The sequence below is a fragment of the Hypanus sabinus genome, chromosome 1 (genome assembly GCF_030144855.1).
Source record: "Hypanus sabinus isolate sHypSab1 chromosome 1, sHypSab1.hap1, whole genome shotgun sequence".
Taxonomy (NCBI): domain Eukaryota; kingdom Metazoa; phylum Chordata; class Chondrichthyes; order Myliobatiformes; family Dasyatidae; genus Hypanus; species Hypanus sabinus.
In genome coordinates this window covers 130,280,914-130,303,291 of record NC_082706.1, presented here as the reverse complement: position 1 = coordinate 130,303,291, position 22,378 = coordinate 130,280,914, and the positions used below count along the sequence as shown (strand labels likewise).

General features: G+C 40.3%; 1 protein-coding gene across 1 annotated transcript in view; it reads left to right on the top strand.

Annotated features, from left to right (window-relative positions):
* Nucleotides 1–22,378, top strand: part of LOC132397577 (piezo-type mechanosensitive ion channel component 2-like) — a 566,872-nt gene that overhangs the window by 443,751 nt on the left and 100,743 nt on the right. Inside the window, exons 18-26 of the mRNA XM_059976392.1 lie at nt 681–814; nt 3,025–3,188; nt 4,256–4,432; nt 7,653–7,781; nt 13,632–13,832; nt 16,103–16,307; nt 17,466–17,567; nt 20,254–20,419; nt 21,924–22,167. Coding sequence (XP_059832375.1) covers nt 681–814; nt 3,025–3,188; nt 4,256–4,432; nt 7,653–7,781; nt 13,632–13,832; nt 16,103–16,307; nt 17,466–17,567; nt 20,254–20,419; nt 21,924–22,167 — 1,522 coding nt within the window. The remainder of the gene's footprint in view (nt 1–680; nt 815–3,024; nt 3,189–4,255; nt 4,433–7,652; nt 7,782–13,631; nt 13,833–16,102; nt 16,308–17,465; nt 17,568–20,253; nt 20,420–21,923; nt 22,168–22,378) is intronic.

The window sequence follows — 22,378 nt, the reverse complement described above, 5'->3', positions numbered from 1 at the left end:
CCATGCACCTGAAACAAAATGATAGCAGCATAGTTTGAAGCAAATCTCAAGTATGGAATGGCCATTACTGTTTGAATGCAATAAGGTTTTGCAAAAGTCAGCATTGAATGATGAGGGTTGCATGTATTATCCTGAATAGAAACGCACGCAGCTTTAGCACAGAATCTAAAATACACAGAAGGGTGAAGCAGTTTCCAGCTTATGGGGAAGATAATAAACTTTGTCTGGCTTGATGCAAATCTTTTCTTTTGTAATATTCTTTCCATAATGTGCTGTACTCATCCTCTTTTTCTTCCTGTGTGAATTACTCTGTACAGAATCAAGCTATACATGTCAAATCGTCAGAATGCGTAAGTCTTCCAAAGACATGAAATGCTTGCTCTCACATCTTGCCATTTCATGCTCTCAATTTAAACTATGACACTTTTCTCCATCGGGAAAATGTCAAGTTTAGTTTTGAATCATAATCTTGAAGCAGCAATTTTAATATGTAGCTGTTTTAGACAGTTGCTTCATGTGCCAATTATTCTCCTAATTCTAATATGCTCATATGGAAAAACGTCTGTCAAAAAGCTAGAGTAACGTGCTTGACATTCTATGGCAAGACGCCTCTGAACCTAATCCTGATAGGGCCACACCTTGTGCTTGATGTCTTCGTAACAGTCCTAATGTCTCCACAGGTTAGTGAATCAGGATGGAAGCCTGCCTGATATTGGCATGATGAACATCAACACCAGTTCTCAGAAAGAGGAAAGAACAGACGACAAAAAGACAGAGGAGGGTGAAGAAGAGGAGGAAGAGGAAGATTGTAGAGGTGATTTATTTTTCCAAGTTCTGTCCTTAAATGAAATAGTCGCCACTCTCTAGATGGTTTGGGGATACAATCCTTGCAGTTATTCCAGTTGTGCCTATTCAAAAAAAAATCCATGTGATCAGAAAATCAAAAAAACTGCAAATGCAGGAAGTCTGAAATCCAAACAGAGAATGCTGGAAACACTCAGTAAGTCAGACAGCATCTGCAGAGGAAGAAGGAGTCAACATTTCAGGTCCAGTAACAACTGAAAATGTTGGAAGCATTTCAGCAGATGAAGCAGCATCTGTGAACAGCAAAACAGTTAAGATTTCATGTCCATGAAACGATCTGTTTGAGGAACTCAATGGGTTCAGCAGTACATGTGGGAAAAAAGGAACTATCAAGATTTCAGGTTGAAACCTTGCAACATTTCAGAGCAGGTTAATTTCAGTGTAACAAAAGGTGGGACTGGACTGTGAAGAACAAAGGGAATGTCACAGATAGGTTGAATCGAAGTGGGCTTCTAAGGGGAAATTACAGCACATTTAACTGTTTTGTCTGTATAAAGCATTGTAAATATCTAGCATGCCAGACCATGTGACATTATTAGTTGGGTGGTTTTGAATGTGCAAAGCTACTTATGTAATTTATGAGCATTGAGTGGATTGCTATAAACCCCCTGTGGAAGTTCAACCACCTATAAAAACTTAAATTGCAGTACTTTTTTTAATCTTTGTGGTCTTCCCTGCATTTAAATTTTGAGAGATGGAATGTATATTGCATGCCTGAAATATTATACAGAATTTACCACTTCTACTGAGACAATTTGATCCCGTTGAAAGACGTTTGTCTAGAAATTGTTTTGCTCTGTTTTGGAGGATTAAAATGTCATCCTGATGAATATGCCCCAAGTTCCAGTCCCTCTCAAAAGACCATAAATGTGCAGCATCCTCCTCAGGACCTGGGTACCAAATGGCATGTTTAAGTCACCACCACACAGGTATCTGTGGGCCACTCTGTAATGAGTAGTAACTAAGGTCACTTATGGTAGGGATCTGTTTGTGAACAGGTAATCTCTCTGCATTGTACTTTGTGATGAATGAACTGGAAAAGAGTGGCTCAACTATTTACACAGAATGCATACAGGAATAGTGTCTGTGATTGGAGGCACAGGAGAGGAAAGTGCAAGTGTAGGAACAGGAGCTAAAAGCAAGGTGCTGGAGGAACACAGTGAGTCAGGCAGCATCTGTGCAGGGAAATGGACAAGATCAACATTTTGAGTTGGGACTGTAAGAGGGGAGAGGAGATGGGGTTTCAAGAGCAGAAGGGGTGGGGTGAAGCAGAAGTGGACAAAAGATAGGGGTTGAAGCCTCTGAGTGAGTGGAGACGGGTAGCAGAGGGAAGGGTAGAGAATTCATCTTTTGCTGTCAATGCAAAAGCATTTCATACTCATATTTCTCTACAACATTAAAGGAAGTCTATCATCTTTCCTTGTTCCCAAAACAGTCTCATTCCCTCACTTATTTCCATATTCTCTCTGGGATGACTGTTAAGCCCTCTCTGATTCTCCTATCGACGCAGGGGATTTCTTTTTTCCACATATACTTCCTGATCTACTGAGTGTCCTGTTTTTATCAATGGGCACTGTTTATTTGTCTAATACAGGGGTAATTAAGGTGTTTATTCTTTACCTTGTACACCACCTGAGGTAACTATGGACCTCTCCCTGGGTAATTATCGACAGAGACTCCACAGATTTGCACAAGAATTTCATTTTTCAAGGACTCTTATTCCAGAACTTTGTGACTTCCATTGTAGTAAATTGACAGGACAGGCCACTGAGAGGAACAGCACCTCAAATTTCCCTGGGCAGTCTCCAACCTGGCAGCATGACATTAAATTCTACATATAACTTCCAGTAGCTGTCCCTTTTTCTCCTGTTTTCTTTTTTCTCTTGTCTTGGTCCACCTGATCCAGCATCCTTTCTCTTTCCACACCCCTAATCTCTCCATCTGACCATCACAGTTTAAAGTGAGTCCAGAGAAAGAGTTTGCGGTGTAAATGCCAACTGTCCATTTCCCTCCATAGATGCTGCCTGACCTGTTCAGTTCCTCCATTACTTTGTTTATTGTTCCAGATTCCAAGATTTGCTGTCACCTGTGTCTCTGCCTGAGTTGTTTTAGAAATAGCTGACTTAGAAGCTGAAATAATTATTTTTCTCCCCATCTTAGAAGAAAGGACAAATAAATGGCACCTGGTGATTGACCGTCTGACTGTGCTGTTCCTAAAATTTATGGAGACGTTCCATAAACTACAAATAATGGCTTGGTGGATTTTGGAACTTCACATAATCAAAATTGTGTCATTTTACATCATTTGGATTACATTGAAAGAGGTAAGTGTGAGAACAAAATGATAGTTTTATTAATCCCAAATATATTTTGCATTAAAATCTCATAATTGTAAAATTTAGATGTCTGTGACTGTGCAGCTGGAATATTTAATGTCCATTGCATGGGGAGTTGGATATCGTCATCACAATATGAATCATGCTACTGTTTACTAGTCTGAAATATTTGCCATGTCTTTCGCTTTTCTCTACCATGCCAGAAGAGCGGTTCCAATCTTTACCCTTCTCTGCTCTCACAGTGTCATGCCTTTTCTCAGAAACAGCAGGCAATTCAAACACGAATTTGCTTTCTCAAAATTGAACTTTCTGGCTATCTTTTCTGTTTGCGGCCTGATGGAGTCCTGAGAACTGCCTTGATAAAATGTTGCTATGTTAAAGGTATCATATAATTGTTGTAATCATTGTTACACCACAACCATTCACCAAAAAATCACCCTTCAGCCCATTCAGATCATGCCAGCCTTATCTTCTGCCTATTTTTATCTAGCAACTCCCAGACCAAAGCCCTCCAAACCCATCCCATCCCATCCATGTATCTATCAAAACTTCTCTTAAATGTTGCAATTGAAACCATATCAACCACTTTCACTGGTGGTTCATTCCACACTCGCACTAATCTGACTGAAAAGTTTCCCTTCAGATTCCTCCTAAATATTTCACCTTTCATCCTAAATATGATTTCTAGTTCTCGTCTTACTCAGAGGGGAAATAGCATGCATACATTCACCCTATCTCTGCACCTCATAATTTTGAAAGCCTCTATGAAATCTCCCCTCATTCTCCTGCACTCCAAAGAATAAAGTTCTGACCTATTCAACCTTTCCCTAAGTTGGTGTACCAGTCACATGCACATAACAGTGAATGCCTGCAGTCTTACCAACAACAAATGCTATCAATTGAATTCTCTCCAATTTAGATTCCTTACACTGAGTCTCAGGTAAGTCAAACTGTGTCATCTTTTTTAAGAAAGATAGCATATTGTTTGTTTATGTATCCTGGTGTATGATCTGCATGTTGAAGTGTGGAAGACTGATCAGACTGTACTCCTACAGGTTTCCCTGCTGAATTATGTCTTCTTAATCTCGTGGGCCTTTGCTTTGCCTTATGTAAAATTACGTCCTCTGGCATCGAGCATCTGCACAGTCATGACCTGCATAATCATTGTTTGTAAAATGTTATATCAATTATCATCTGTTCAACCTTTAAGCTACTCTTCAAACTGTACAATTGTAAGTATGTTATTTAAAGTTCATTCCATACATCATTTTAATTTAAAGTAAATAATCATTATACCTGCTGTGACTGAATGCACTACTACTGACCTTTCCTTCCTGAAATAAACTGTCTTTAAAGTTACACTTTTAAGGAAAGAAAAAGTGGCCACATTTGCGAACAATAAGGGCAAGGTACTAGGGTCGCCAGAGGTAGTATTCTCACAATAATGATAAACTCTGGCTGGTTTTCACAAGCTTTGCTTCGGTAGAACGCAGGTGACAGGAAATGCCCATCTGATCCAGCAGAGTTCCTGACACCATGATTACTGGATCATGGCTTATACACTCAGTGGCCACTTTGCCACTTTATCAGGCACCTCCTGTACCTATTAAAGTGACCACTGAGGGTAAGTTTGTGGGCTATTGCGGCTGTAGCCCATCCTCTTCAAGGTTCAACGTGTTGTGCATTCAGAAATGCTCTTCTGCACACCACTGTTGTAATGCATGGCTGTTTGAGTTACTGTCAGCTGGAACCAGTCTGGCCATTCTTCGCTGGCCTCTCTCATTAACCGGGCATTTTCACCCACAGAACTGCTGCTCACTGGATGTTTTTTCTTTGTACCATTTTCTGTAAATTTCAGGAGATCCCAGTATCAGCAGGAGATCATGGTCAAAGTCGCTTAGATAATATTTCTTCCCCATTATGATGTTTGGTCTTCTTCTTCCTTGAGTTTTTACGGCAGCTGGCATCCACACTGTTGCATCACTGCCATGCTGGAGGTCTTGATAAGCTTGCATGCTTTTATGTATTGAGTTACTGCCACATGAATGACTGATTCAATATTTGTATTAACAAACTGGTGTATGGGTGTATCTAATAAAGTAGCTGAGTGTATCTCCAATCTGACTCCCACAATCTAACTTAGTTGGGACATTTAAATGATTATTGATAAGATGCACTGCAAATTATAATAACAAAATATTCAGATGCCGAGTATCCTCATTCAGTTCAACACCACACTGGATATTTGCATATCAATAGGCACTCAGCTGCCTGGCATAACTGATATAGCCAGTGAAGAGGCATCTCTGGTGTAATATTAATGTGTGGCACGTACAGAAAATAGAACAGTAGAGAACAGGAAAAGGACTTTGGCCCACCATGTCTTCAAGGGTCATATGAATCTAATTAATTCCATCTGTCTGCACATAGTCTATTTTCTTCTATTCCTTCACAGGCTTCTCTGTAAATTCCTCTTAAATGTTGATATTGTATCTATTTCTACCACCTACCTTGGCAGGCTATTTAATCAACCACCAAGCTGTAGAGGAGAAAAGCTTGCCTTGTACATCTCCTTTAAACTTGCTGCCTCTCACCTTGAATCTATGTCCTCCAGTATTTGACATTTCCACTCTAGGGAAAAAGTCTCTGACTATCTACACTGTCTATGTCTCTCATGATTTTATATGTTTCTTTCAGCCTCTGATGCTCCGTTTGTCTAATATCTCCTTATAGCCTGTATTCTCCAATCCAGTCAGCTTCTGCTGAACCTCTTCCTCACCCTCTCCAAATCTTTCACACCCTTCCTGTGGTGTGGCTTCTACCCAGTACACCAACTGATGAAGGCAAGTATGCATGTGCCTTCTTTGCCACTCTATCCTCTAGTGTGACCACTTTCAGTGAGTTCTAGATCCTTCTGTATATCAATGCTCCTAAGGGTCCTGCCGTAGTCTGTATGCTTTTGTATTGATCTCTCAAAATACAACACTCCACACTTGTCCAGGTTAGACTCCATCTGCCATATATATCCTCATTACCCTTTGACAATTGTCCTCACTATCAACAACTCTACCAATTTTTGTGTCATCTGTAAATCTATTGATGAGACCACATGCATTTTCATATCATTGCGGAACACCACTAGTTACAGACCTCAAGTCAAAGGAACACCCCTCCACCACTACCTTATAAGTTCTATGTCCAAGCCAATTTTGTATTCAACTTATCAGCTCACCATAGATCCTAAGTGGCATTCTTCTGGACCAGCGTATCTCAAGGGACCTTATCAAATATGTTACTAATGTCCATGTATGTAAGCAACATCCCCTCCCCTGTACAAAGCCATGCTGACTTTTCCTAATAAGTCCATGGTTTACTATTTGTATGTAAGAATCTTCTCCAGTAATTTCTCTATCAGCCTCTAATTTCTTCCTTTCTCCCTGTTGTCATTCTTAAACAAAGGAAAAATATTGACTATTCTAGTGTTCTGGGATCTTGTCTGTGGCTAAAGAGGATACAAAAACCTCATTCAAGGCCCTAGCAATCTCTTCCCTTATCTCCTTCAGTATCATGAGGAAATCCAGATTAGAGGCATAATGAAGGAGCTTTTAATGGTTTGTTGGTTCAGAATTTAGGAATGGAGAATGGATTCCTGATCAGCAAAGCTAGAAAATCACAAACAAATAAAGAAAAAAAACGCACTCAGACTGATCATTACAGATTTAGTTGTATGTGTTTTATCCTGACTTGTCTAGATTTAATTTGGTAACGTGTGGATTCAATCTCCCTTATTGAAAACAAGTTTGTTTTCTCCAAATAGCTTTTGCTGTGTTATGTGGAATATTGTAAGTTCATTTCATTCTTGTTAAGTTATTTTAACTGCTATTTGTAATATAGTATAATATCAGCACGGAGCATAATGCATTAGTCATTATATTTTTCTAATACCATGAGATTTAAATTTTTGAAACATATAATTCGATATTTTCTACATTTTTTGATATTTCATCTAATGCTTTTCTCTTATTTTTTCATCTGATGACAATTAATAGTCTTGAAATAAATATGAACCGATGGCTTCACTCTGATTGAAAGGAAAATATTTTACATCGGTGTATTGTTCCAGGCACTGAAGAGATTTACTTTATATGCCGCCCAGACAGATAATACCATGCATAATTACATGCTGGTAGTGAGAAATGAAACAATATAGTGTTGAAATTACAGAGATTATGCAGCACAGGACGGACAAATAGGGTGCAAGGGCTACGACATAGTGCATTGGAATATTTTAGTGTGTGAGAGGTCCATCGAGAGTCAGAACATGGGGTAGAAGCTCTTCTTGACTCTGGTGGTTTGTGCTTTCAGGCATTAGCTTAATGAATGTAAAATGCATTTAGCATTATGCATTATTTAAATCTTTATATAAATATATTTGAATGTTTAATTCCACAGCCTCAACTCAATGAGACCAATGTAGAGAGCGCTGAGAGATTGAACAGTTCCGTTCTCTACTCTAGCCCTGTGGATCCCGCAAATTGGATTGGGCTCAAGAAGTCTTCTCCTCTTCTAGTGTACCTTAAGGTATGAATAAATTACAGATTATATTCTGAGTATTCCAGATATGTTCACGTAGGCCCATTGTTTCTGCCTTCTCCTATCCTACTGAACTTATGTTCTCATACCTTGACTCCATTCTATCCCCATTGGTTCAGTCCCTTCCCATCTTCATCCACGACACTTTTCATGCCCTCAGTCTCCTCACTAACTTGCAGTTCCCTGGCCCTGACTCCCTCATTTTCACCATCGATTTCCAGTCCCTATACATTTCTATTCCCCAACAAGGAGGCCTTAAATATCTCCACTTCTTTCTCAGTAAAAGATCCAACCAGATCCCCTCCAGCACCACACATCTCCGTCTGACAGAACTGGCCCTCACCCTCAACAATTTCTCCTTTGCCTCCTCTCACTTTCTCCAGCTTCATGGAGTAGCCACCCTTGCTATGCCTGCCTTTTTGATAGCTATGTAGAACAGACTATGTTCCATGTCTTCCCAGTAATGCTCCCCAATTCCTTCTGCTACATTGACGACTGCGTTAGTGCTGCTTCATGCACCCATGCTGAGCTCTTCAATTTCATCAGCTTTGTCTGTAACTTCCTTCTTGTCCTTAAATTCACGTGATCCATTTCTGACACCTTCCTCCCCTTTCTAGATTTCTCTGACTCCATCCTGGAGACAAACTGCCAGCCAGCATCTTTTATAAACCTACAGATTTCCAAGGCTTTCTTGACTATACCTTTTCCCACTTTATCTCCTATAAAAATGCTATTCCTTTTTCTCGGTTCCTTCGTCTTCACCGTATCTGTTCCCGGGATAAGGCTTTTCTTTCCAGAGCATCAGAGATGTTCTCCTTCTTCAAAGAAAGATATTTCCCTTCATCCACCACCTAACCCGCATCTCCTCCATTTCCCAGTCATTCTTACTCATCCCATCTTCCCACTACCTTACAGTATTAGAGTTATCCTTGTCATTACCTACCAGCCCAGAAGCCTCTGCATCCTTCAACCATCTCTGCAACTTCAACCACTCATTCTCTGCAAGTTCAACCACCTCCAAAGTGATCCTGCCACTAAACATTTCTTTATCTCCCCCCACCACTCTCTGCTATCCATGGGGATCATAATTCCCTTTTCCATTCATCCCTCCCATCTAAACTCCTTCCTGACAATTACCCCTGCAAGTAACCAAAGGGCTACACCTTTTCCATTCACCATTTCCATTCAGGGCCCAAGACGATCCTTCCAGCCGAGCCAACACTTCAGCTGTGAATCTGCTGAGATCTTCTCTTGTATCCAGTGTTCCCGATGTGACCTCCTTTACGTTGGAGAGACCCATCATAAATTGGGAGATGGCTTCGTCAAGCATTTCTGCTCCATCCACCAAAAGCAGAACGTCCCGGCAGCCCAGCATTTTTATTCCAATTCCTATTCCCTTTTGGACATGTTAGTCCATGGTCTCCTCATCTGCCACAATGAGACCACCCTCAAGGTGTAGGAGCAGCACCTTATATTCCATTGGGGTAGCCTCCAACCTGATGTCATGAAAATTGATTTCTCCTTCTGGTAAAAAAGGATCACTCTACTCTGGCCTCTTACCTCTTCTGGCATGCCTATCACCTCCTCCTGGGTCCCCTCCTCCTTCCCTTTGTCCTATAGTCCTTTCTCTCCTACTATCAGATTCCTTCATCTCCAGCCCTTTCCTTTCCCACCCACCTAGCTTTACCTATCACCTTCTAGCTGTCCTTCACTCTTCTGTCTTCCCCACCCCCCCCCCCCCACTTCCTTTCCAGTCTTGAAGAAGGATCTCGGCCCAAGATGTTGACTATTTGTTCATTTCCATGGATGCTGCCTGATCTGCTGAGTTCCTCTTACAGATTTCCTATTGATTCCAGCATTTTTTCCAGAAAGCACACCATTGTGCAAGTGAACAAGGAATGAACGTCAGATGAGAACACCATCATTTCCAAACCTTTCGGTGTTGTTTTATGCAAAGCATTGCCTTCATTGAAACAATTAGATGTCTCTGGAGTGTCTACATCAATTAACATCTACTGAAAGAAGGGGAGCTGGTCCAACCAGTTAAAATACCAGATAAACAATCATGAGATCTGAACTAACAATACAGCTGGACCTGAATTCAAATCTCACCATGGCAGCTACAGATTTTTGATTAATGAACTGGATTTTGAAGGAAAATATGGAAAGCATGTCAGTCTCTGGTAATGGAGAGCTACACAAAGGTTATCAGCTTGTTCTAAAGTTCAGTAGTGTCAATTACTTTCCATCCACTTTATAGTAAAAAAAAAATCAGAATCAGCTTTAATATCACCAGCATTTGTCAGGAAATTAATTTTTTTACGTCAGCAGTACATTGCAATGCATAATAAAAGCTATAAATTACAGTAAGAAGTATATACAAAAAATAAATTAAGTACTGCAAAAAGAGAGGAAAAATAGTGAGGTAATGTTTATGGATTCATTGTCCATTCAGAAATCTGATGGTGGAGGGGAAGAAGCTGTTCCTGAAACACTGAGTGTGTGTTTTCAGGCTCCTGTACAGCCACCTTGATGGTATCATTGAGAAGACAGCGTGTCCTGGGTGATGAGGGACCTGAAAGATGGCTGCCACTTTTTGAGATATCGCCCTTTGAAGGTGTGGGAGGCTAGTGCCCATGATGGAGCTGGCTGAGTTTAGAACGTCCTACGTCTTTTTGCATGCAGTGACCCCTCCGTACTAGGCGGTGATGCAACCAGTTAGAAAGCTCTCCACGGTGCAACACTAGAAATTTGCGAGTGCCTTTGCTGACATACCAGGTCTCCTCAAACTCTTAATGAAGTATAGCCACACTTGTGCATCAATATGTTGGGCCCAGGGTAGATCTTCACAGATGTTGACACCCAGGAACTTGAAACTGCTCACCATTTCCACTGCTGATCCCTCGATGAGTCCTGGTAAGTGTTCCCTCAACTTCCCCCTCCTGAAGTCCACAGTCAATTCCCTGACCATACTGATGCTGAGTGCAAGATTGATGTTGAGACACCAATCAACCAGCTGAATTACCTCACTCCTGTACACCACCTCATCACCATTTCAAATTCTGCCAACAATAGTTGCATCGTCAGTAAATCTATGGATGACGTTTGAGCTGTGCTTAACTACAGAGTCATGGATGTAGAGAGAGTAGAGCAGTGGACTAAGCACACATCCTTGAGGTGTGCCAGTATTGATTGCCAACAAGCAGGAGATATTATCTTTGTTCTGCACAGACTGTTGCCTCTCAGTAAGGAAGTCAAGGATCCAGTTACAGAGGGAGATCCAGAGGCCCAGGTTTTGGAGCTTGTTCATTAGAAGTGAGTGCAGTATTGTGTTGAACACTGAGCTGTTATCAATGAACAGCAACCTGACGTAGGCATTACTTATTGTCCAGGTGATCCAAGGCCCAGTGGCAAGCTAGTGAGATTGCACCAGTCGTAGACCTGTTGTGGTGATTTGGAAATTGTAGCAGGTGTAGGTTCTGGCTTATGAGTACCACTGGGCAATAATCGTTGAGGCCATTCACCCTGCTCTTCATGGGCACTGCTATGATTGTTTTCCTTTTGTAGTTCTGAGATACTCTGAAATTTAGAGTTTTGGAGTGGAATCTTTCTTTTGAATGGGATCTCAGATGAACCTTTAACTTAGATGAATCTCTAAAATCAGCCAAATGGAACTCGGTCATAAGGTTTGATAAAAGCACAGACGAGAGATTCCAGAGGACAGATCTTGCTTCAGACTACTCATGTTTCCCGATTGATTAGGTTACACCAAATCCTGCTGCAGAAGCTGCATGTTGATGAAATAACAAAGCATCATTTGAGGAAGCAATTTGTCCTTATGAAAATACAAATTTAAAAAATCACTGTTTCTCTCGAGAAACAGTTGCCAGAGTGATTAGAAGATATTCTGGAACGATGAGATGATGAGGTACTATACATAGAACATAGAAAACCTACAGTACATTACAGACCTTTCAGCTCACAATGTTGTGCTGACGATGTAACCTACTCTAGAAGCTGCCTAGAATTTCCCTACTGCATAACCCTCTATTTTTCTAAGCTCCATGTACCTATCTAAGAGTCTCTTAAAAGACCCTGTCGTATCCACCTCTACCACCTTCGCTGGCAGTGTATTCCATGCACCCACCACTCTCTGTGTGGAAAAATTTACCTCTGAGTTCCCCCTTGTACTTACTTCCAAGCACCTTAAAACTATGCTCCCTGGTGTTAGGTATTTCAGCCCTGAGAAAAAGCCTCTGGCTATCCACACGATCAATGTCCCACATCACTACTTGGGAGAGAAGCAGAAGGATGTGTATCTCACATCTTCAAAACACCCAAGTTATTTTATTGACCAACGAATTCAGTTTGGTGTATACATTCCTTGCATACTTAACAGCCATTTGCTCATTTTATATTAAAACTGCCTCTTAAGTCGTGTTATCTGTTTGCACAGCTGATATAAAGTAAATATAAGGAAAGCTCACTGCAGTGTTTAAGTATGGCACCATTCATAAGACTTTTCCGTGATGTTAAGTGGGAAAGTTAATAGATGTTACTAGATGAACCATAAGTTCTTCCAGTTAATTAGCACTTTAATCCATGCAATGCTGTTCTTTCCTGGTGCAGTTTTAAATACATTCAAACATTTTCTTAACCTTCTCTGGGCACTGGATTCAGCATCCATTCTCCCTCAAAGGTCACCACCATAACATTACCCATCACTGTGTCGGCATTGCCCATCTTCAAGGGTCAGGCATGTTTAGTGTCATTTCCAGTACAAAAGTGTGAAGGAGAACAAAATAATTGTTACTCCAGATACAGTACAGCACGCAAAAACACAATTAGATAAAGAACACTTTGTCCTGCTATGTTGTTATTTAAATCAATGTCACCTTTTAGTCTGATCATCCCTCTGCAAGCACATTGGAAATAAAACTTCTTGTTAGACTTAAGATGGAATTAAAATATATATGTCAAATGTTCACAGCTGTCCACCAAAGGAGAGTGTTCGGTTGTGTGTACTATTATATGTAATCTCTTTTATTATTATTTTGGTTTTCCATGCATTTACATAGGTCAGCATTCAGGAATATAAGTTTAACTTTGGAGAGATGTGTTGAAATTGTCCATCTATCTCTTTAACATGCTTAGTAATTATAGAGGAGCGAGCCTTGTCCCTGTTTCCCCAACTTTTTCTTTCTTGACTTGGTGTCTATGCCTGCATCCATGTCTTGGTGTAACTATTTGGGGGGAGAAAAGCTACCAAGAGAACTTACTTCCTTAAAGTGCACCTCCAGATGTTGAAAGCAAAACACAGGCAGGTACCCAAGTAATGAAATTGGGGAATGCTGAAAATACTAAGCAAATGTGTGGAGAATCTCATTTGACATTTCAGATCCTTGTCTCTTTACTAGAACGTGTGCTGAAAGAAGGAGTGTCAGCAATCCCACATTCAATAAGATTATGGCTCTTTTACTCAAGTCCACTTCCCTACACTGAGCCATTTCCCTGGACATTCCTAGTATCAGAAGGTTTACTGTTAGCTTTGCACTGATTCTGCCTAACAGTTGAAATTTATTTTGAAGGTCAAATGGCACATTTCTGGCCTCCATTTCTTGCTCAACCAAACATGCCAATCAAACATTGTTTTTGCAGGAAATCCGTTAGCTGTTGTACAGCAATTGTTTGCATTTCTAAGTTAGTTACCATCCTAAGAAAAATAACCTTCTGCCTGTTGGAATACCTGTTAAGTTAAAGGTTGGCAAATAAAACGAGAATATATCTTCAGAGTTTCAGATTAACCAATCAAAATGTTTCCTTTTCTTTCTATTCCAGAACAACCTGTTGATTCTCGCTGTTTTAGCATTTGAAGTGACGGTCTATCGCCATCAGGAATATTTTAGACTTCGCAATAATCTTCCACCTCCAGTAACAAAAACGATCTTTCATGACATCACAAGACAACATCTGGACAATGGACTGGTTGACTGTGCCAAGTATTTCATCAACTACTTCTACTACAAGTTTGGGTTGGAGGTATATCGTTTACAAAACCAATCTTGTCATAGTGTTATCGAGCACAGAACCAAGCCCTTTCACACACGACATCCATGTCAACCGCCAAGTACTTTATTGGTAGCTTTTCATACACTGGCAATTTAAGTGTTTGTGTAGATGCTTTTATGCATTCTTGACAAGAAAAAATCTGCAGAAAATCAAAGCAATACACACAAAATGGTGGAGAAACTAAGAAAGTCAGGCAGCATGCTCCCTGGCCTTGCTTGTTCATCCTTCTCTCCGTTTTAGTTAACATGACTCTTCAAGGAAACACAATAGCGAAGAGGAAAAAAGTGAACCATGAGAAAGAATGGGAGTAGAGAGAAGCAACAGATCTATGTAAGGTGATCTTGTAGAGATATATAAAAATATGAGGGCCATAGGTAGAGACAGTGTGCAATCTTTTTCCCAGGGTTGGAGAATTAATAATTAGAGAGAGTAGGGTTAAAGCGAGAGGAACCTGAGGGGGAAACCTTTTCATCCAGAGAGCGGTCAGTATATAGAATGAGCAGCCAGAAGAAGTTGTTGAGGCAGTCACATTAACAATTAACAGCTATTTGGACAAGTACAAGGATAGGAAAGGTTTAAAGGGATATGACGAAAATGCAGGCTAAATGGGATGAGCTTAGATAGAATCTTGGCCCGCATAGAACAGTTGGGCTGAAGATTCTATTTCCATGCTGTATGATTCAAAGACTCTCACAGATTATAAAAAGAGAGAGTCTGTGTCTGGGTGAGTAGTAAAAGAGAACAGGAAGTAACAGTAGTGAATGAGGTTAGTTAGGGATGGTAGTACAGATAATGTAAGTGGGAATGTGTGAAGTGAATTTTCTTCTCAAACACATTTGCAATAAGAGTGTGTATCTCAATAAGTGTCCAATGTATATTTTGTAAAGCCTGTGACCCCCTTGCTTCAGAAGTTTGTGGATTGAGCACAGCAGTCAAGGGTAATACTTCAATGGAATGCTCCACTTTTGGGAGTTGTATCTTTCACATCAGCATTGAACTGAAGTCCTGTTCACTTCCTTAATTGGATGCAAGACATTCCTTCATTGACTTGAAGAAGAGGAGTATAAATTAACCCAGGAGTCCTATCTAACAGCCATCCCCAACCAACACTTAAAAAGAGAGTTGATCATTATTACTTTGCTGTTTATATTGGCTTCCTGAGCAGTGACTCAATTACAGCAATGAGCTCTCGTAAAAAATGCTTCATTAACTGCAGCATGTTTGGAAAGTGCTGAGATCATGCAAGGCAATGTCTAAATAATTTTTTCTTAAATAAAGATGGAGATAAGTGGGTTTGATTTAATAGACATTGTGTAAACATGGTTAAAATGTGACCAAAGTTGAGAACTAAATGTTGCAGGATACCAAATTTAAGAAAATATATGTAAAATGAAAAAAGAAGAAATTAGTTTTGCTGATAAAAGATAAGGCAGCACCAGTAGAGAAACAAACAACCCGTTGGGTTGAGCACCATCTGCAGAAGGAAAAGAACTGTTGATGTTTCAGGTCAGAACCCTCCATTCTCTCAGCTGTAGAGAGAAAGCTTCCATAAATTGAAATTCAGGTGCAGAAATAACTTGTGTGGAGAAGAGTCAGTTAAACATAAGAATTGTCAGATTTCCGAATCTCACCAATTTTGCAGAGGCATAATGCAAAACAGATGATATCAGCCACTATCTGATAGCATTCATCTTGACCAAGTCTCCACCTCTCTTAACTTCTCCCTTGCCCCGTAACTGCCATCTATTTTGGATGAGCCTTTTACAAATAACAATTGAGAAGATCTTGTCTTTCAGCTCCCAGTCATAAATTTTGTTTGTCTCCAATCACTGCCCCTACTCTGATCACTGATGCACCTTTGGTGAGATCATTCACAGCACCATTTTGAACTCAGCTTCCAACTCCAATGCCCCATGAAGGATCTTGACCCAAAACATGTACTGTCCATTTCCGTCCATAGATACTGCCTGATCTGTTGTTCCTCCAGAATCTTGTGCATTGCTCTGGATTCCAGCGTCTGCCATCTCTTGTGTCCCCATATCCTTTTTGTTGCTAAGATACCCAGCTTTCTCCTCCAGGTAACCTACCTGACTCTTTATATCAACCCAGCAAATGCTGGGACAATTATTCCTTCCAGATCTAGCTACTTCTAAACAGCTTTTTCCCAGCCTGACACTTTAGTCTAAAGATGCACCTTCACAACTGACACCATTCCTGCTTCTCTTTCACTTTGCCCACAGATATGTTTCCTCATGACAGTCAATGTGATTGGCCAACGGATGGATCTGTATGCCATGCTTCATGCCTTTTGGCTATTTGCATTACTCTACCGACGTCGCAGGAAAGCCATTGCTGAGATCTGGCCGAAATACTGCTGCTTCCTGGCGTGCATCCTGACCTTCCAGTACCTGCTCTGCATTGGCATCCCACCCGCTGCTTGCAAAGGTACGTCGTGATCTTCTGAATTGATTGTAATCATTCCCTGAAAAAATTAATATTCCGCTTGATAAAGGGCTTCATGGTACAGCTTTAAGAAAGAGTTGTGCAAGTTAACCGTGAAATCCAATCCATCTCCGAACCAAGACTTCAAACAGTTAACTTGGCCATTACCAACTTTCTCTAAGTTTAACAAAACATTGATTGGCTCATTTCACCCATTATTCTGGTGACTATATTTCCAAAGCACTTGTTGGCTGTAGAGCAGATTGGAATGTCCTGAGGTCTAGAAAGCACGATATAAATCTGTCATTTTTATGAATTATTGTTGAATTTAAGACACTAGATAGTAGAGGTCTGATTTTTCTTTAAATAAATTATGAAGCAACCCACTTCAACAAATATCAATTTAAGACAATAATCAAGAGTTATTATTCAATGAAAGTTACTCACCCTATTTCCATGGAAGTTTGGCATTGATCATAATGTTCTTATTTTTCTACTGAGACAAATGTACAAACGTGTTGGCATACTTGGGTTTTCAACCAAGAAATGGTGTACTCAAACAAATACTGAGGCAAGGTCCCAACAAAATTCAAGCATGAGACCAATTTTCTCACAATTCAGCAACTGAGCAAGTTTGTTGTAGAGGGCCACCAGGGACTGCAGGCTTAACCATGTAGAGGAGGGGAATAGAAGCAATCAAAATGTTTTAACTGCCAGGGAAGGTTTACTGCACACACATTGATCTCACCTCTCTTAGCACAGCTAAGCATGCTTCACAGGCTAATGTTGTTAATGTCTCTTTATATCTCTGAAGATGATGGAGTTACATACTTCTGACAAATATACGTACAACTATCTCTCTTCCAACAATTGCTGATGGCATCAAGGGAAGAAGCAAATATTACAGCCATCTAGTCAGTTAAGAGAGAAACATTTTTTTCATGGAATAATCTTAGTTGGAATAACATAACCTGGGCAGGAGAACAATGTACAGCTCGCAAGCCATTCACAGCTGAAATAGCAAGATGTGTTTTTAGTTGGTCTACATTCTTGTTCTTGATCTTAGTGACAGCAAAGCATTCCAAAATGAAATATAGACAAATCCTTTTCAATCCCTAAATACCAAATGATGCATTTAACTGTATTGCTTTTGTGTTTCAGAGTATCCATGGAGATTTGCTAGTGCCAACATTAATTCGAACTTTATTAAGTGGTTGTACTTTCCAGATTTCATCATAAATCCTAATCCAATGTTTCTTATCTGTGAGTACGCAGGATGTTTTAAATATCATTCGTGTTAGAGATTGAAGTTAGAAGTAAATCAGAATTCCTTCAGCTCTCAACAAGTCCATGTCTTGCTGGTGTTTAACAGCATCTATTTTATTTATTGCTGTGATTTCAAAGCTCTGTCTGTTTTATAATCTAGTATCATCTTCCACCAGAGACTATAAACATCCAAATTCTCCCCTTTAAACCATTGCACTGCGAGTAACTGCGGGAGGGCCGTAGTGGATCCAGCAGCATCTGTCTGGGTGGGGTGCGAGTATGGGGTGGAAGAATTGTTCGCATTTCAAGTCAAGATCCTGTATTGGGACAGATACTGAATTTATAGTCCTAATGTAGAGTCTTGACCTAAAACATGGACAATGTTTTTCCAGCCATAGACGCTACTCAATTGCTGAGGTTCACCATCAGCTTGTTCTTCACTGCAGAATCCAGCATCTGCAGTCATTTGTGTCCGCACCAGTTGGCTTTTTTGCTGAATACTGGGTTCAAGCTATATTAATGGTAATTTCCCACAGCTATGAAATACAAAATTAGTGAAACAAATAATTAAACCATTGCAACTATAATATTCATTTAGTAAGGATTAAATGTTGTGCTGAAATTATGATATGACAAAACTCTGGGTAAAAATAATGCTCTGCCTTTGAATCATGGAGTCACAACTGGAGCAAGTTCCAATTAAATAATCAAGCAAGCAGAAGTTCTCTGTAGACAACTAATTGAAAGTTAAAAAAACAAATTGTAGATGTTGGAAATCTGGAGCAGAAAATTTTTGGAAGGGCCACAAGCTTGAAATATTGGCTTTCTTTTTTCTCCACAGATGTCTGGTTTGCTGAGATTTTCCAACATTTTCTGTGTCTCCTTTCTCCTTGGTTGGTAATCACTTTGCCTGATGCCATACTGGGATGCTCGATATCTGTCACTGGGCTACGAAGTGGTTGCTTTGTGGAAAATCGCAGTCCAGGTGGTAGGAACAGGAGTGAGTTGTGGAGGAGGCTGAATTCTGTATTTTGAGGAGGGGAGTGAGGTGATGGTAGTGTTTGTGCTGATGGCAATTGGAGCCTGGGTGGGGTAGTGTGATGGACTGAGACTGAGGGCTCATGGGGCATTAGTAGGGTAGTGAGGGTGCTGAGGGGTCAGTAGTGGAGTGTGCAGCAACCAGACCCTGGGAATGATGGGTTCCCATTAGATCAAAGTCAATTTCGAGTTTATTACATGAGTGTACAGGTACAATGAAAAACTTACTAACAGCAGCATCACAGGCATTTAGTATGAAAATAATCAGCATTCATGATGGAAACATAAATTAAACATAAATTGTACTAAATGTTTACAAAAAAAGACCACAATTCATGCAAAGAGATCAGAGTAGTTGGAGTTTTGTTAAGCTGCAGTGAGTAGGGTTGTGCAGGCTGCTTCAGGAACTGAATGGTTGAAGGGAAGTAGCTGTTCTTGAATTTCCTATCCGCTGGTAGGTGTGAAGAGATGGTGGAGATTTTTGATGATGGATGTTGGCTTCTTGGTGAATTGCTTACTGAATCTGTGCCAAGGGTAAAGATGGTTGATTCCCAGGGGATTTATCATCTGATTAGTGAAGGGATATGCAGAAAGCAGGAATTCATGCCTGGGGAGGTTGCCATGTAGTTTTTTGGGAAGGATTCCATCCTGGAAGATGGTAAACCAGTTGTTAGTTTATAAAAATATCTGGCTCCCTCTGGAGGACTGTGACAGTCCCATTGTAGAACATTTCCTGAGAAGGGATCATCATGGGCATTCCAGGAGAAAGCAGCCCCAGTTTTCCTCAGAATAAGACATCATAATTTCTAAAGGTGCATGGATGGGAACGGCAACATCATATACAACAAAGATGTGGAATTTACATTGTTGACATGAGCATGAAGAGGCTGATTGTATTTCTGGAACAGAATCATAGACCAACTCAGCACAGATACAGGCCCTTCAGCCCATTAAGCCCATGCTGGTCACTTTGGCCACAAAATGGAATAAACTGACCCTGACATCGTTTCAGGCCCAAGAAAAAAAATCAAGCTGTCTGAACGTGTACATCAGAACATTTCAGACAGCCAAAACAATTGTAATCTTAAGGACCACTTTGTTTTCTAACATATCCATAAAGATTAGAGTTTCCGTGTTTTGAACTGTAGGGAAGAAAAGGAGTCTTTTGAAAGACAAAGATGATCAATTTAGGCAGTCTGTGGAGAAAGGAAAGGAGATTGTAATACCAGGCCTTTTAATTAATGCAGGATATTCTAAAGTGTGGCAAATGGTGTAACATGGTGGATGATAAGGGCAAGTATTCACCTGTGGCAGTATCTAGAACTAGGGATTTCTGTATAGAAATAAGACAGAGATAAAGAAAGCTTTTTTCTCTCTGCGTGATGAGAGTTTATGGAACTCTTTCCCTCAAAGGGTAATGACCAAACGGTGTCAGATTATTTTTAAACAACAGTAGATGTGTTGTTGATAAATTGAGGATTCAAAGGTAGACTCAAACGTGGAGCCAAAGTTAAAATCAATTGGCCACATTCTTGTTGATTGGCAGAGCAGGTCTGTATACCCTAATTCGTATGTTCAGTTGCAACAATTCCCCTTGTGTCTGACAGGAATGTCTATCGGAGTCACATAAAACACTGTTTTTCAGATGACTTTATGATGTTGCTGTGTGCATCGCTACAGTGGCAGGTGTTTGAAGATGAAAACAAAGCCGCAGTGAGGATCGTTGCTGGGGACAATGTGGAGATCTGCAGAGATCTGGATGCAGCGACATTCAGTCAACACAACCCAGTACCAGACTTCATTCATTGCAGGTGAAGCATAAACTCTGGTCGACAGCTTTTATATTTACTGGGAGACCAGTAGCATGTGCCAATGCTCACTATTCTCTATCTACTGAATTTATTGAAAATAGTAAGTATCATCATCAGAATGGGAATTCATTTACAGCCAAACTTGTCATAGTTTGTAAGTGAATACACACCCACTCGCTCTCCCCTCTCCCATTCTCCCCTTCTCCCCCCTCTCCCAGTTCATTGGGACCAGTACCTTTTGGCTGGTCCAATTAGCCAAAGTTCCATTGAAATAGTTGAAAAGATATTAAAAACACAAACTACCATTTAACTGAGTAACAAATTATTTATTTAAATAAAATACAAAGCAAATTAGAACACTACCAAAACTACAATAGTACTATAAAATAATGTATTCGTTATTAAAAGTTATCGACGGAGGAATTTATTCAGTGTTCTTTTGATTGACTGTGTGTGTCCATCTGGCTGGTGGCGTGGTGGCAACAGTGCTAGACTTTGGGACAAGAGGTCCCGAGTTCGAATCTGGCCGGCTCTCTTGCACGCTCTCCATCCATGGGTTGATTGTTGAGCTAGCAACTCAACCTTGTAAAAAACAACCTGGAGAGGGATGCCCAAGACATCCCTCCACCAGGTTTCAGATGCCCAAGACATGCCGTATGATCAGCAATCACCAAGAAGATCGGTGCAAAAAGCTTGTCATGACAGCACCCCAACGACTCCACCACGAGTTAAGGGCTCACGCACGCACACACACACACCCCCCACCCCTCCCCAGTGCTGATAATGAACTGCCTTCAAACAATGCTTTCAATGATTGAATCCTCCAAGTCTTCATTTTCATTGCAACATTCAAGGTGGTTTTGATGCCTTCAAACTATTTGCAGTTCCTAACTTGCTGAGTAGAGAAATCACTTCATTTTCACTCCTGGCTGTTTCTGGCATCTCCAAGCCTCAATGCTTGAAACTGCATTGAGCAAAACAGTTCTGAATTGTCTTGCTGCTTATTTTTCATCAACTATCAGTGACACTATTAAAGACTGCCCACTCTAAGCACAGTGTAGAGCCACATCGCATACACACGACTGGTGCCAGTTAGAAATTGGCAACAGACTCCTGGTCCGATTAAGTGGCATAGTGTCTCAAATAAGTGAAGGAAATCGCGATCCTGGCTATCCTGGAAGAGAATTGCTCTTCAGCCCTGCATATCTTTGCCAGTCATCATCCCTATCTATGCTAATCCTGTTTGCCTGCGTTATATATTCTTCAAAGTCTTTCACTCAGTGGAGGTTAAAAAACAGTTGCTGAAAATGTGAAATAAAAATAAGGTGCTGGAAACAGCAGGTCAGGTAGCATCTGTGGAAAGAGAAATAGGAGAGAGGGAGGAGCAGTTAGCAATTAAGGTCTGGGACTCTTTATTGGAACTCATTTCAGTAACTAAAATTATTGTGATGTTTATAGTCTTGCAACTTACACTTAATTTTTTTTAAATCTTTTTCAAACACAGGTCTTACCTGGACATGATCAAAGTTATTGGATTCAGTTACTTATTTTGGTTCGTGCTCACAATCATCTTTATCACAGGAACTACCCGTATCAGCATCTTCTGCATGGGTTACCTGGTTGCCTGTTTTTATTTCCTACTTTTTGGTGGAGAGCTTTTATTAAAACCCATTAAAATAATTCTGCAGTACTGGGATTGCCTTATTGCCTACAACGTATTTGTGATCACAATGAAGAATATTCTATCTGTAAGTAACTGTTGCAAGCTCTAAGCTCTGGTGAAGGCTTTTTGTTTTGTTCTTGTATCGTTTATCAGGATATAATTTTGTAGCACTTTTTCAGCTGGCACGAGCTTATCGTGCCATATAGTTTCCTCCTTTTCAGTAAATATCCAGAATTACATGTTTCTATCCATCAAAAATATGAGGTAGGATTGGTAGGGGAGTATTTAATTGTGTA